Source organism: Streptopelia decaocto, assembly GCF_964273445.1.
Source record: "Streptopelia decaocto genome assembly, chromosome: 6".
NCBI classification, from domain to species: Eukaryota; Metazoa; Chordata; class Aves; order Columbiformes; family Columbidae; genus Streptopelia; species Streptopelia decaocto.
The window spans coordinates 66,846,459-66,861,805 of record NC_138660.1 but is presented as its reverse complement, the minus strand read 5'-3'; the positions used below and the strand labels follow the sequence as shown (position 1 = coordinate 66,861,805).

The 15,347-nt window shown below is 43.4% G+C and overlaps 1 protein-coding gene across 2 annotated transcripts; it reads left to right on the top strand.

The window, feature by feature from the left end:
• The first annotated feature begins 722 nt into the window (after positions 1-722).
• ARL5A (ARF like GTPase 5A) lies at positions 723-12,398 on the top strand. 2 transcript variants are annotated; one of them, XM_082056560.1, is made up of 7 exons: positions 723-978; positions 1,618-1,719; positions 2,903-2,963; positions 6,189-6,336; positions 7,333-7,416; positions 9,704-9,855; positions 10,364-12,398. In XM_082056560.1, the coding sequence occupies exons 4-7, from the start codon at positions 6,193-6,195 to the stop codon at positions 10,410-10,412; spliced, it is 429 nt and encodes a 142-aa protein (XP_081912686.1). In that variant the 5' UTR covers positions 723-978; positions 1,618-1,719; positions 2,903-2,963; positions 6,189-6,192; the 3' UTR covers positions 10,413-12,398. The 2 variants fall into 2 exon arrangements, with proteins under 2 accessions (XP_081912686.1, XP_081912685.1); XM_082056559.1 differs by lacking the exon at positions 1,618-1,719.
• Positions 12,399-15,347: the final 2,949 nt, after the last annotated feature.

Below are 15,347 nucleotides of genomic sequence, written 5' to 3'. Positions count from 1 at the left end.
CCCAGTTTCAGTTTTTCACACTCTCCCCCAAAGTTCCTTTTCCAGAGAACCACAGCTGTTGGTTTTACTGTGCCCACCAGCGGTGTTTAAAATGTGGCTGCAGCTACCTGCAGCTCTCTAGAGAATACTTTGTAATAAAGTTGCAAATCCTAGTGCTGAAAACACCCATTGCTTAAATCCATCCACTATGGGTGTTGTGAAAACAAAAGAGAACGTCACCGACCCATGTAAAATCCAGCATTTGTATGGATGTTAATGAAGGTGGTGTGACTGACATGTAGGTGGTGCTGGGCGTTAGTCCTGTTGGACAGCTCGCAGGTAACAAAACGGTGTTTCTGGGTTAAATAAAGTGGTATTTTGGTCAGGGACAAATGGGGGCAAATATAGAATCGTTTTGGTGGGAAGAGACGCTCAAGATCGAGTCCAAGCGTTAAACTAACGTGTCACTAAGAACCTCATCTACAAGCCGTGTCTCCAGCCTATTACACAGCGGCGTGTACATTTTATTACGTGATCTTTTTTAAAAAAAAACACCTCACGTTTGGTCAGAGAAATTTATCTTTAGGGAGCCTGGGTGCTTTAAAGACAAACTCTGAGGTGACTGTAGGGCCAAAGGCGAGCGACCCAGGCACTCCCTCCCTGAGGCGGGGGCCGTGTAATGGCGGCGGCTCCTCCTCCCTCAGCTCGTCACAGCGACGCGTCCGCCCCCGCCTTCCCCGTCCCTACGGTGGCCGCGGGGTCGGCGGCGGCTCGTCGCTCTCCCCGCTCCGCTGAGGAGAGGGAACCGGGGGTAAGCGGCGGTGTTGGCGGCGATGTTCTCCCGAGAGCAGGCCCGGCGAGGCCCCAGGCGGCAGAGCGGGCGCTGGGCCGGGCTTTGAGCGGGTTTAACCCCGCGGTAGGCGCTGAGGAGACGGCGAGGCCCGGAGCTGAGGATGGGGATCCTCTTCACTAGGATATGGAGGCTGTTCAACCATCAGGGTGAGCGGGAAAGGGGTGGAAGCGGCGGCCCGGGGATGTGTGAGGGGCCGGGCCTGGGGGCGATCGCTCCTCGGGGCGGCCGAGGGGGTGAATCGGCCTTGGGAAGCGGTTCAGGCTCGGCCCGGGGCGGGAGCCGAGCGGCGGCTCCTCCTCAGCCCGGCCGGCGGGGGGGCCGGGAGGACAAGCCGAAAAGCCAGAAAAGTTGGGGGTTTAAACCGTGTTTTTCCTCCTCTGAGTCATCGGAGAGCTCGTTTACTGGTGTATGTTAATTTATTAACGTGTGCCGAAAGCATACAGCTGTGTTGCCTTGTGGTGTGTAGTTCCAGCTTGTCGTCTGTAGAGCACGCTTTATGGATGGTTTTTATTGATAAACTTCCATATCTGGCAAAATTGCTCGTTTGTGGAGCGAATGTTATAAATAACTTTGGATTTGTAACGCCCGTCTCCTTACAGTGAGGCTTTATGGAGAGTTGTAACTTTAACTATAAAACACATGCTGACGCTCTCATCTGTGTTTATAAGGTCTTTTAAATTTGATTTTGAGTGAACTCAGCTACGCTCACACGTGCATGTTGAATGTCCCAGTTATATGCCCATTAACGCTTAGTGCAAATCCAACAAACCATTTTTGTCTTGTAGCATCCAGCCCCAGCCCAGACCTGCTGTTCCAGCTGGTTCCCTAACATCACTATGCTGGCAACATCCCACCAGCAACAAAAGTTCCTAGTTATGGGGGGTCAGGTAAGCTGATATTTTTACAATATTGTGCAGTTATGCAAAGTTATTAAAGCTGGAATTTATATTTGATGGTATATCAGACAACTCTGCAAAACCACACAATATTGATAAAATCAAAGTCAAGAAACCCCCCTTACCTGACCCCTGACCCCCCCCCTCTCTCCTCTGTGCTAAATCAATGCCAGTGTGCTTTGCTAACAGAAGGAATCGATTTCGGGTCCTCTGAAGCTTGGGCAGGTTTAAAATGGCTTTTTGTTGCCCTTGTGGACCACTGGGGAGGGGGGAAGGAAAGCCCTTCTCACAAAGCTTTTACTGGCAAGAATAGCCCTGTCGAGGCCAAGGTTCTTTGTGCAAGTAAAAGTTGTGTAATATAGCTGAGAGAAGACAGTGCTCACTCGTCCTGCAAATCATAAATTTGAATGTGCTTGACAACACCAGCTGTAGAATTCAAATTCAATTTTGTGATGTATAGGAGAGAAGGCGCTAAATAGAAACAATCATTTATTCTGGCATCGAGCGCCAAAATGCGTCTGCATATGTGTCAGAGTAGTTCTGTACAGTACTCGTTGGTTCATCTAAAACTAAATTGGGTAAGGTATTTGTAGGCAATTCTGTTCTCCAGGTTCCAGACCTGTGGAAAGTTAAAGAGGACACTGAGGGGGACAAGTGGGTCACCCTGCTTACAGTGCAAGTCGGCGTTGTTGTGGTTTTTAACAGCTCTTTGCAAAGAGATCAAGGTGTTGCGGGCCATAATAAAAGTAAGGCCTTGGAAATGAGCATTTAACATGTGTAAGCGTGTGCCCTGGAGAACGGCTGCAGTTGGGGGGAACACAGAGTACAGTGTGTTATCTGCAAAAACGTGTGGAAGCTTGGGAAAGGATCCCAGCATGAGATTGCTCTGGCACTTCAGAGAAGGAAAAAATCCACCTGTAATCTCCCAGAAATTGTTCCTATAGATGTGCAGATGGGGAGAAATTGACAGTCGCCTACTCAGGACAGTCCACAGAGTTGTACACCTGCACAGACAAATGAACTAGGTACGGGCCATGAAATGTGGCACCTGAAGCTGGGCAGTCTTTGCTTAGGAAACCAGCCTCAAAAGCAACACTAACCTTGTTTTGTAGCACAGTTGTTATCGTGATAGCAAAGTCAGCTATGTGACTTACTGGTGATATTTTCATTTCAGAGCACAAAGTAATCATTGTGGGTCTGGATAACGCAGGAAAAACCACGATTCTTTATCAATTGTAAGTATGAATTGCAGGTGATGTTTCTTGTATTTCAAGGTGTGCATTGCATATATTACTCTGACTTGTCGCTATGTTCCTTGTTAGTTTTTACTCTGAGAGCGTTGAGCTGAAGATTACAGGATAGGTGACAGTGGGTTATAACATGTATTTAGAGTTTGGAAAGGTCTGTATTTTGCCTGGTATATGAGTAAGGTTTTGTTCCAAGCTTTTATTTATCAGATTACATTGCTATTACCACTTAATCACGATTGTCTTTGGTGTTACTGTGTAGGCTGTTTGCCAGCTCCATAAAATATGATTAGATTGAGGGTTAGCCACAGGACAGCGCTGCTAAACCGATGCATGCTGCAGCATGGAAATACTAAAACAGTTGTTCTGTGAGTAGCAAAGAGCGAAGCCTGACCTCTCCTTGCCATGATTTGTGTCCTGTGTGCCGAGATGCTCCTTCATGTCATTTGTGGTCGGGATGAGGAGGAGGGAGGAAGGCTGAGTGCTGGTTGAACCCGGGACAGCACGGCTCTGGGCTGGTGGCAGCCCAGGCTCTCGTGCAGCTTCTACCTTTCATAAATAGCAGCACTGACTTGTTTGTCTTGCGTTAACCTTGCTGCTGGTTTACGCGAAACTTGTATGTGCTTCATATCTGTGGTCATGCACTGCATTTTGATAAAAAGGTACAAATTTGTCCACAACTCAGCAGCTTCTAGGTGGGACAGGTGACTCAAGGTCTCTTTGTAATAGAAACAGATTTGCGATTTCTCACACGTAGTAGTCTGGTATTAGGAAGTGTTCCTGAGTCAGTATCAGAAATAATTCCTGTTAAGTGATATGGCCATACTGGTCCAATCCTACACTTAAAATATGTTTGGCTTTTGTAAAATTGTGATCTGCTCTTGCCTTTCTGAAAGGTGAAACTTGTGCAGTGTTTCCAGCCACTTATGCCCTGGCACACTCTGCAGAGCAAGTGAAAAGATGAAGCTGGATGTCATTATTTAGATCAGGAGTGAGAGATTTTGAAAAGCATAACAGAATGAAGAGTATTTTTTAAGGCTAGTAACTGCTGCAGCTGAGGGCTGTCCTCGGTGCTTTTTAGTGCTGCCTCTTTCCAGTTCCTCTACAAATGTCTCATGATTCTTCTTATCTTCTTATTTCTGCAGTCTCAGTGTTTTCTTTTCCCTGCGGTACAGCGAATCTCTATATGTCTCCTTTTCCTTCATACCCTTTTTAGCTCCACAGGACTTCCCCTCCTCTCTTCTTGTATTCCCCTTCCCCTCCTCTCTTCTTGTATTCCCCTTCCCCTCCTCTCTTCTTGTATTCCCCTTCCCCTCCTCTCTTCTTGTATTCCCCTTCCCCTCCTCTCTTCTTGTATTCCCCTTCCCCTCCTCTCTTCTTGTATTCCCCTTCCCCTCCTCTCTTCTTGTATTCCCCTTCCCCTCCTCTCTTCTTGTATTCCCCTTCCCCTCCTCTCTTCTTGTATTCCCCTTCCCCTCCTCTCTTTTTGTATTCCCCTTCCCCGTTTGCTGCTTTGGCAGAGCTCCGTGTGCGTCCTGCTCGACTTCTCCTTCAACCCCACCTCCATCTTTGCATGGCCCGTTTCTTTTTCTTACCATTTCTTCGTCGCAGATCAGTGTTCTGAGCATGAGTGAATATGTTTAACCGTTTTCATAGAGACAGGCAGAGATAACCAGCAGGATGCCTAGTGTGGGTTAGTGCCCTGGCTGTTAGTTTGTCGTGGATGGTCACAGCACATGGTGGAGCGGTGATTCTCCTAACAGATCACGGCAGCTCCACAGACACTTCATTTCTTCCCGTTCATGTCTCATGTCTCCTTCCTGCCCCCAGGTAGCAGCAGGATTTTGTGATCAGGTGTCTAGAAATGCCTTTAAGCTCCATGCTCACCTCGGTTCAGTGGGGAGGAGGGAAGAATCCAGCTGTTGTATTGCAAACTGCGAGGTGCCAACAGCTGGAATGTGAAAGGCTGCAGGTTCAGCCAAGGAAAGGGGATTCAGGATATGTCTCTTCCAAACGTTAAAAGAGCTCTGCTAAAACCTGCTTTTTAAATATGAAATCAGCCACAGGCATCATCTTGTATCATTCTTATCCTTAACTTGATTTTATGGTTCTTTCTTCTTTCCCTTCTGTAGCCTCCCCTAAATGTGTGTGGTGAGAAGGTTTCTTGTTATATGCTGCTAAGACACTGGGTGACTGGGATTACTTTTCAGAACACTGGACTGTCCCTTTTGTCTCCTTGGTTCTCTATATCCTCTTTAACAAATATTCCAGTACTGTTACAAGTCTCAAATTGCTGTCACTGTAACTAAAAGTTCTGCTAAGCCTTCAAAAAGTGTTCATAAGAAATGAAAAAATATATCAGGATTATCAGCAGAAAAAATAGCTAAGTTCTCTGAAAATGGTTGACGGTTTCCTTGAAGCCGCTTTTAAATTTTTTGCGGATCCCATATCATAGAGTTTAAATAATTAGAACTTTAGGAGTACCCAGAGTACACATTGGCTTGTCACTATTGATAGGAGACTGGTTGTCTTAATGACAGAGCTGCACTCTGTATCTCTAAAGTATCTGATTATTTTAAAAATATTTAATGTCTGCATTTGTCCCCAAAACATAGTTATGGGCTGTGCTGAAGGGAGAGAGAAGAAAGGTTGGACAGAAAGTGACTGAATGGTGAAGAAAGTACATTCTCAGCGGCCTATACTGGAACGAGACCGAGATGTATCATGTTTGGTGGCGCTGGATGATGAGTTGTTGTTTTTCTGCAGCTTTGGAAATCTTGTGGCTTAACCACATTCTTGAAGCAAAACAACTGCTCTCTCCCCTGCGTGCCAAAGTCAGCCTGGAAAAAGAAAAGCTGACTGCTTAAAACAACTTCTGAAGCAAATATTCTCTCAGCTTTGTGATTTAATTAATTAGAATATGGTTTTGTTCATGAATGCTCTCTGAACTCTATAATTTGGTTATTATATAGTTCACAGAATCCTTTTTTATTGCTATTCTTATTTATTTTTGTTTGCCTTCCACCATCAAATCTTTTCTCTATTTGCTGTATAAGGAGTGTTTGCTATAATTCTGCCCCCAAGCTTGCTACCTCGGGATAACCCTCAACTTTAGTTTTTATAGAAGTAGGTCAGTTTGGAGTCCTCAAATGCTCATTAACGCGGGTAAGTGGGCCGTTTTTGCAGCGCCTCACCGAGTCGCTCTCTTTGCAGCTCCATGAACGAAGTGGTGCACACCTCACCCACCATCGGGAGCAACGTGGAGGAGATCGTGGTGAACAACACGCGCTTTCTGATGTGGGATATCGGAGGGCAGGAGTCTCTGCGCTCTTCCTGGAACACCTACTACACGAACACCGAGGTGAGCATGAGCGCCTGGCTGGATGACGTGGTATAATTCACTTTTATATTCATATGTAAGGTGTGTCACATGGAGTTGCAATTAAAAACAACTTATTTGAGAGGATTCTCTGTCTGGGGATCTGTTTCCGTTTGTCTTGGTGTTGCAGATCCCCATGTTTACATGTCCGCTTTTGTGGACCATGAGTGCTCTGTCTCTGTAGCAGGTGCTTTAAAACCCGTCTTAACCCCTCAGGACTAAGGCTGAAAGCCCAGAGTTTTCCCTCCAAGACTGTGGGAGTTCTGTCTTGCAGTATTGCATAATCCCGGCACAGTTGGGCTCAATGATTTAAAGGTCCACAACCAAAATGATTCTGTGATTCCAGGAGCAATTCTCTTTAGCAATGAAGTTGCAGCACATATATGAACTTGATTAAAATAATTATATGAGTCAGGGTTACTTATGTGTTATCAAATGTGGCTTTAAAAAAAAGTTATTTTTTATAATAATTAATTTGTTTTCCTCTGCTTCCCCTAAAAGATGCTGTGATGTGTATCCGCATGGATGCTCTTGAAGTGTGGAGCTTATGGGTTTTTTTAAATCCCTTGCAAATATCTATCTGCGTGTTAGTATGTGAAGTAGAGGGAGAAAGCTGATACAGTTTACCTTTTTAAGGCTGCCACATATTCTTTGAGGGATCTGTGTCCTACCTCAGTTACGCTCAGCAAAGAACAAAAAGCGATCTGCGACTACAGAGAAACGCTTCAATGTAAATTTTTCACTTGCAAACATGAAACAAAAAGTCAAAAGATGTGCCAGAGCTCCCTTTAAAACAAACCACAGCATAAATTGTGAACCGTACCAGTAGTGGGGAAAGTGTGTCTGGAATAGGATGCTCTGATAATCCGGCTGAGTATCTGGATAACGTGGTGGGAACAGTAATCTGCTCCGCTGACAAGAGTGTGGCAAGAAAGATAGGATTTGTTCTCTGACTAATTATCTTCTCCCTTTTTAAAGTTTGTGATAGTGGTCGTGGACAGCACAGACAGAGAGAGAATATCTGTGACTAAAGAAGAACTCTATAAAATGTTAGCACATGAGGTGAGTAAACGCTATGGTTTCTCTGGTTTAATATTTATTGTGGGTAAAATCTGGATGGTACATGTTGAGGGAAGCAGATTTACACGCTGTGTGTGGAAGCTCCACTCACGCCTGGGAACTGGAGCTGGACCAGGATGGATAGAGGCCCCAGGCGAACACCTCCAGTCCCGTTCTCCCGTATGGCATCAGAGCCGGCCTGTCCTGCTGGAGGCTCTGTCTTTTCTGAAGCTCCTAAGAAAGCTGTAAATCAATACCAAATTACTGAAGAGTACTCTCACAAAAGTTGTTTTTCAACTTCTGAGTGCTTCAGTGAAACAGAAATTAGGAACTAGAAATTATTTTTGTGGTTTGTATGTTTCAATCCGTGTTGATATCCGAATGAGATGGGTTTTCAAAAATGTTGTTTCTTCCGACAAGTTAATTACTGGTTTTGATAGCTTTGAGGTTGCTTGGTGTTTTCTGTTTTCACAGTGAAACAGATATAGCCTTAATGATATGTCTTAGAGCAACCACTATAACACTGCAGAAATGGACTGCCTCTGGCTACTGTAGCCATAACTCTATTTGTACTCGGAATTACAGAATGCAAGTATCATTTGCTAACTTGTTAAGAGCCTCTTTAAAATTGAGCCTTGTGTCAAGTCTAAAACTGACCTATCTGGGTCTGATTCAGAAATACTGGACAGATGTATAATCCTAGGAGCACCTGCTGCATGACCTGAATGTCCCAAAGGTTTTAGTCTCTCTATGAAGTGCAGCAAGACCCGTGTCCCGATTTTGACTGAAGATGTGTTTAGATAAGCTGGACTACTGCAGGAACTCATGAGACAAGTTTAATGCAAACTGGATCAGTTTGTATGAGATGCCACAGAGTTTCCCAATTTAAGTGTCAGAATACAAAGATATGCATAAAATTAATGGCATTATACCACAAAAAGTTACATCTGTATATAAACTATAGCCATTGTTTAGTAGATGACTACGGGGAGGGCAAAGACTGCCTGTGTATTTCCTTTGAGTGATCATGGTAAGCTAAAGCATTTGAGACTAAACAAGTGCTTTGCCTAGCATCTTGAATTTCTATTTTTTTATATTTAAATTAAAATTATGTTTAATAAATTCTAATAAAGTAGGTCTGGCTTTCTTGGTTGTGGTGGAGTGTTAAACGTGGCACGGGGGAACTGTTGCCATTGTCAGAATTTCAGAGTTGTACTCCTCAGTCTGTCGCAGTCGCTAAACAAAATTGCATCTTCTGTTTTGTAATCGATACGAGAAGATGCAGAAATTATTAACAAACCGAATTTGAAATGAAGGAAGTCTGGAGCTCCAAGCACAATGAATGCCCTTGCGTCGTGTCGGGAGACTGTTTCTGTGCTCCGAAAGCACCCACCTAACAGTAAATGTGCCCATTGTTTTACAACAGGATGTTTTCAGTATATTCTGCTAAATCTCCAGACGTGATGACGTTTGAAAAGGGCAACAATACCTATAAGCTGAAATGAAAGTCAAATGTTTATTTAGAATAGCTTTTCCTTATAGTCCTTGAAGATCTTTTATTTCTGTTAACCAGTTCAATTGATTTTTTTTGTTAAGGCAAAATTGAGTTGCTTAGGTCAGTTCCAACAATTTTCTGGACCAGCAGATAGTTTGGGAATTAATTTTATTGCTTGTAAAAATCAGTGTGTGTGACACGCACTTAAGTGAACGAGCTGTCTTGGATTCCTGGGAAGATTTCTTTACTTTTGGAAGATGTTCAATAATATGTGCCTGTACTAGTGTCATTCTGAGCAGCTTGAGATAAAATAAGCTTGCCCCAAGAGTTGCTGTTCTCTAAAGGGTTAGTACTGAAGTTTTAAATATTGCTTTAAGTTTATTGTGCTGTGCTTGTTCATGGAGATGTCCATCCCTTGGTTGTAAAGCCAGGCTCAGGACAAGGCCGCGCTGGGTTCGGATGCTCAGACAGGAATGAGCTGCAAGCTCAGGGTTAAACACGTGGCCTCGACTGGGAGGTGTGTGGTGTTCCCGACCTGCACACACACAGACACAAGGTCCTCTGATCCTCACATGGCACAGCAAAAATACTGCACGTGGTTTTACGGGTCCTCCCAGCAAAAACGACGTTTGGTCTGTGGGATCAAAGGATTTTCTGAAGCTGCGTGTCAGTCTGCCTGCAGCGTTTTATAGTTGAGGTTTTTTGCTGGGGCTTAAGGTTCTCTGCTTTGGTATGACATCTTTTGCCTCCGAGTGCTGATTTGTAATCGTCTTCTTTTGACTTCTTTCTCCCTAGGACTTAAAAAAAGCGGGTTTGCTGATCTTTGCTAACAAGCAAGATGTTAAAGAGTGTATGACAGTAGCTGAAATCTCTCAGTTTCTGAAGCTGACTTCAATTAAGGATCACCAGTGGCACATTCAGGCGTGCTGTGCTCTAACTGGAGAGGGGTAAGAGTTATTGTCTCTAGGAGGGGAAGCTTGAATTATTTTAGTATTTTTCTTGTGGTGTTTGGTCTTAACACACAATCCTCCCCTGGCAACAATAATCTTTCACTCTGGGCTCAGAACATACTGACTGAGGATCAGTGTGATCTGAAAACCAACTTTCACATCAAACCTGCAGCCTCACCTCCCAGTGATAAAACCTTGTATGATTTGGGCCTAATGAGGGCGGGAGTGGGAACAACCCCAAATCTCTTCCGGTTTAGTCAGAATAATCACAGTTAGAGAACTTCAGTGTATGTCTTCAGGTGCTGGGATCTGAAGTCTCTGCCCTGTATATTGCATAAGATGATCTGGGAAATGCTGCTCTTGGGGTGAATTGTTTCTGGAAATGATTCCTTCAGTTAGAATTACAGAGTTTGCAAGAAGAAATTAAATTGGTGCCATGAAATTATCTTTGAAGTTACCCTGAGAAGCGCATGTATTCCTTAAAAATTCTCTCTTTCGTTTGCAGACTGTGCCAAGGACTGGAATGGATGATGTCAAGACTTAAGATCAGATGATTTTTAATGGCCTCTTTGCACAGACATTGCTTCAGAAGAGCTGTACCCATGCTTACCTTCACGGTGGCAGAATTAATGGGTTAGATGTATTTATACTGAACTGATTTCAACTTTATTTTCTACATAGATGCACACACACCTACGTGTATATAAATGAAGACCATTCAGCAAAAAGAAAGACGCAATTGCGGCTCCAGTTTGGTTTCCTGTTTGTTTTCCTCCTGAGGATGCGTTTCAAAGCTGTGATCAACCTTCTCTTCAAGATACAGCCACTCAGAACAGTCCAGTGTTGAACATGGTGAAGTGAGAGGAAGAAGCTTTTAATTTTGAGTTTTATTATTTCATTGTAGTCCTCTCTAGTTGAAGATGTTGGCTTCATTATTCCAGTAAATTAGCAAACAAATCAATGGCATAGGTATCAACTTTCCAGTATTTTTAAGGTTACTGATGTTACAAATGCAAAAATATTTTCCTGTATGTGTACTGTACATATCTGTGTATATTTATACCTCAATTTTAGGTTAATTGCAATCTGTTCAGACCAGTGTGTAAAGCTGAATCAGTATGTCAACAGTAATACTAATATTTGACATCGCCAACGTGTCAGCACTTTCCTTTGTTATCCGTGTGGCTGTAACGTCCATCAGACAGTTGGCTCACAACTGTATAAAGCAAACTCTCTCTCTCTTCAGACTGTTGCTTGTTTCTCACCTGTTTTTCAGTTAGGGATGCCAGAACGGATTGAGCTTCAAATTACAGTGTCGGCAAACAGTAAATATTTGCCAAAGAGTTTAAAATTAAATGGATTTTCTTTTTTTTTTTAATTGTAGTCATCATTGGATGAGGTGATTCCAAAAAGTGCACGTCATGTTGTCCTATGGTACTGCTTTTCTTTCTTGGCAGTACAGTTCATTTATGATTCCAGTCTAGTAGAAGTACCTTTAGCTGCCATAAAGGGAAAAATGTCATACTTTTTTTTTCTTAACCAAAGAAGAGGCACAAAAGTACGTGTTAAAGTCCCACTGGAACCTTACAAAAAAGTCATACTCTGTGGAAGTGTTTTTCAGAGGAAGGCTCACTTCTCTTTGATAGCATGAAATGTATATATATCTATATGCAGTGGATGGAACTGGCATGGGGGATGAAACCGATGACACTACTTGAAAAGCTGTAAGTGACCCCTGGATCGTGTTGGTGCAGAAGTTTCAGGGCAAGCAGAACTCCTTTGCATGGCCCCGGGTGAGTCGTACAGGAGCGTCAGAACGCTGTGTGAGCAGCTTTTCTTACTGTAGCACCTATGGGACGGGTGTCCCGTGCAGAACCTGGCCAGAATTTCCATCTTAAAAGATACAGGTACAGCCTTCTCGGCGGGGTGAAACGCTCGCAGTGTTTGGAAAGGGTACGTAGCCTTAACCGTAGGCTTTTGTGTTGGGAGGTGGATGTTTGAGGACTAGAGCAAAAAGAAGTAAAACTTGTTTAAAATGTCCTTCCCCTTCTTAGTTGGTGCATCCGATGGTGGTGGAAAGGACATTTGAAAGAAAAAGCGTAGTTCAGGCTTTGTAAGGTGCTTCTCTTTGGTCTCATCAGCGCGCCTGCCCTCCCGGTCGCCCGCTTCTCTGGGCACCGCGTGGGGAAGGGAGGGAGGAGCTTCAAAAGTCTGTATTTAACAAAGGCAGGGAAAGAATTTAACTTTTTAATATATTTTTGGTATCTCTGATGCTCACTGCCTAGGGAGTCTGCTGTCTTTGTTAAACATTTTAATGTGTACATGCATATATTGATAGTGCATGCACATAGATATCGGTATTTAACTGATGTATTGCAAAATGTATGAATGTTTGAAGAAATAACAATTTAATGCAAAGACTTTCTCAGTTTATCTGATAGTATCTGCAAGAAACAAGCTCTGTGCGCCCTTGCATATGAAATGGAATTGTATGTTTTCTAGTTTTAAAAAAGAAAAAGCAGATTTGCTTCTCAACTGAAGTCTTTGGTTTTTGAGTCTTACGTCTTCCCTTCCATGCCGTTGAAACCCTGGCTTTGGTAGTGTTGAACACCGCGTACTTTTGCCTGGATCCGCACAGGTTGTGTATGATGGGGTTTTGTTTGTTTTTAAGAAAATGTGTTTTTCTTGTTAAGGAAAGAAAAATCCTAGAGCAGTATTCTGGTATCTGCTGCTTGTTGAAATTTGCTGCTTAGTCCCTCGCTTAAATTGGAAGGACTTGATATGTCCATATAACAGGAGTGTGGTGGTTTTTTCCAGGTATGGTTTATGTTGCAACCAGATACTTTGTGTTTGCACATCCCTAAACTGACGTTTACTCTTTTTCCCTCTGGGTATCCTGACCACTTTCATTTCTGTGGCCTCCAAGATAATACGTGGTTCGCTTCATCTGTGTTCCACAAGTGGCAACGGAGCCTGGTAGGGAGTCAGGAATAACGGCACGCACGGCAGCTCCTTGTTATAACCGCGTCTTTTGTGCCCCAAAGAGTTTTTAATCCAAAAATTAAATCATTTGGTGACAATTTCAGATTCTCCCCTTGCGTGGCTGGTGTGATGGTGCTTTTCAGTCGCTCGTCCGTTGCAGCTTTTTGGGCGAAAGTTTGTCTGCCTGAAGGTTCTTCATGAGAACAAGTGTGTGCTCCGATACTGATGAGATGAGCATTAGAATATACAAGTATTCACCGTGGCGGTAGCGGTGTGGCTGTGACGTCCTGTCCTACACACCTTTTGTGCAACGTTAGAAAGGCTTTTAAATGTAGTCACGTAGCAGAGCTGGAGAAGAGCAGCCAAAGTTCTGAACACACAAGCCCTTTGTGTCTGTGCTGCTTGTTTACAGCTTGTTTTCTCTTTCCTGCAGGACAATGCCTATTTTCCTCCCAGCTCTGTCCTAGCAAAGTGAACTTTGCATCGCTGCTGCTCTCGGCTCCCTCGGTTGTTGTTTGGCAGTGATTGTCTGCACATGAGTCACGACCCCGCTTGGTGTTCCGTTGTGTTCTCACCCTCGGTGCTGCGTTCCCTCGGCTGCCAGCTAAAGCTTCACGTTACTTTGCCTTTGTTCTTCTGAAATTTGTTCTTAGGATATTCCATAGAAAGCGGGAGGGGTCTTTAAAAACGGTTATTTAAGTTGATGCCGCAGAATGCCACTTTACTAGCAAAAGTATATAGTAGTAACTTGTGTTTCAATAATCTAATACTTCGAGTGTTTCTTTTGGTTTAGCAGATAATAAACTTGGTAAATCATCCCTATAATACGCTGCGTCTGTGACCTGAAAATTAGGAAGGTAGAATATAGAACTGGGAAAATGTGAAGAGGGATCTACCTGGCTTAATTGAATTGAATTGAATTTTCCAGGGAGGCTTATGAGCTGTGTCCCTGTGTGTTCTGGAGGTGTGGGTGTGTGTGAATGTTCAATGTACCTGACGGGCGCGTTCTACAGCCCGTGCAGCTCAAGTGCCTACGGCTAATCCAGTCAGCCTGCTTTTCTTCCTATGCTACCATTTCCATTTTCCTTAAAATAGATAGATTTCTAAAAACACATCTAAATGTGTGTAAATGAATGTTTGTTTTTCCCCTTCCTGCACAGCAGTTTTAACGTGATTTACAATAAATGTATTTGTTACCGTTCTTTCTATCCTCTGCATTCCGAGCACTTTTCCATTTATCGGACATCCCGGAGCTTTGTGAAAGGAAAGATTAAATGTGTCCCCATATCAGATGGGTTCGCTGGAGTTCTTCTCAAGGAACTCTGCTTAAATAATCCAATAACAATAATGAATTATTATTATTAAATTAAATAACAATCCAATAACCTCACTTAATTAGTTCCCTTTTAATTGGCTGGTAGAACATTAACTTTGTCAAACTAATTATGCCTGAAGAACAGTTTTCGGCTCCTTCAGGTGAATGCAATATTAAGCCCTTAAGTGGTGCATCGTTGAGCATTACAGGACAAGAATGATTTGATGTCATGAAGAATGGCACTAAGAAAGAGAAACGTCTTTGCATATAGTGATATGTATTATTAATACAAATGTGACTTGAATCTAATTGTTGCAGTGAGTATATTAAACGTACAAAACCGAGAAATTAGAAGCGGTTGCCACTGCAACTTTTTTACAACGTGCTTTAGAATCGTAAGCAGAAATGATATTCTTGCCTTACTAGGATTTTCCTGGTTGATTTTTGTATTTTCCAGAAGCTCTTTTTGAGAATGCTCTTCACTTCAGACAGGCCGGCGCCTTTATTGCTGCAGGACCATCCTCAGTACCACCCTCAGCCTTCTCAGCCAGGGTTCTTGTGAGTAAGGACACAAGTCGGGTGGGGTTTTTTAGGCTTTTCCTATTCGGAAAACTTACCTGATACTGAATTAGGTTAGAAAGTGCTCCATTGCCTGGAAGGTTATGAATCATCCTTTATAAATCACCAGCTCAGTGTTACTCTTGTCTGAATGCTTCCTGCAGCAAACACTGTGCGGGGTGGAAGGGCCAAATAAAGCCGTACTCTCTTGCAGAGAGATTCAAAGAGGGAAAACAAAAATCCTCAGTGCCCAAGCACTTTTATGGCTAATCGAGTGAAGAATTGGTAGTATATGATAGAGAAGTGGTAACCGATCCAGTTTAAACTGCGTCTGTATGGTGTTTTCATGACTCTTTTCAACACGTCCTTGACTTTCTCACTGTTCTTTTCCAAACCCCATAACCCTGCAGCCGCTGTCCTGCGCTGAGCCGAGCCCGGGACCCTCATCTCTGCCAGATCACGGGTTATCCTGCTGACCACCTACCATCCTTGGAGCATTAACATCTCAGAGGAGTACACTGGTGATGTAGTTAGGTTGGAGTGTAGTATGTGACTGGTTTTTACAAATACAAAGCCCATATGTACACGCATTAATCATACGAGCAGGGTCGTTACTTTTGATCCCTTGTATTTT

Coding starts and splice junctions, on each gene's coding strand:
- ARL5A (XM_082056559.1), top strand. CDS start 933: ATGGGGATCCTCTTCACTAGGATATGGAGGCTGTTCAACCATCAGG. Junction 2,964..6,188: donor ACCACGATTCTTTATCAATT/GTAAGTATGAAT, acceptor CTCTCTTTGCAG/CTCCATGAACGAAGTGGTGC. Junction 9,856..10,363: donor TGTGCTCTAACTGGAGAGGG/GTAAGAGTTATT, acceptor TTTCGTTTGCAG/ACTGTGCCAAGGACTGGAAT.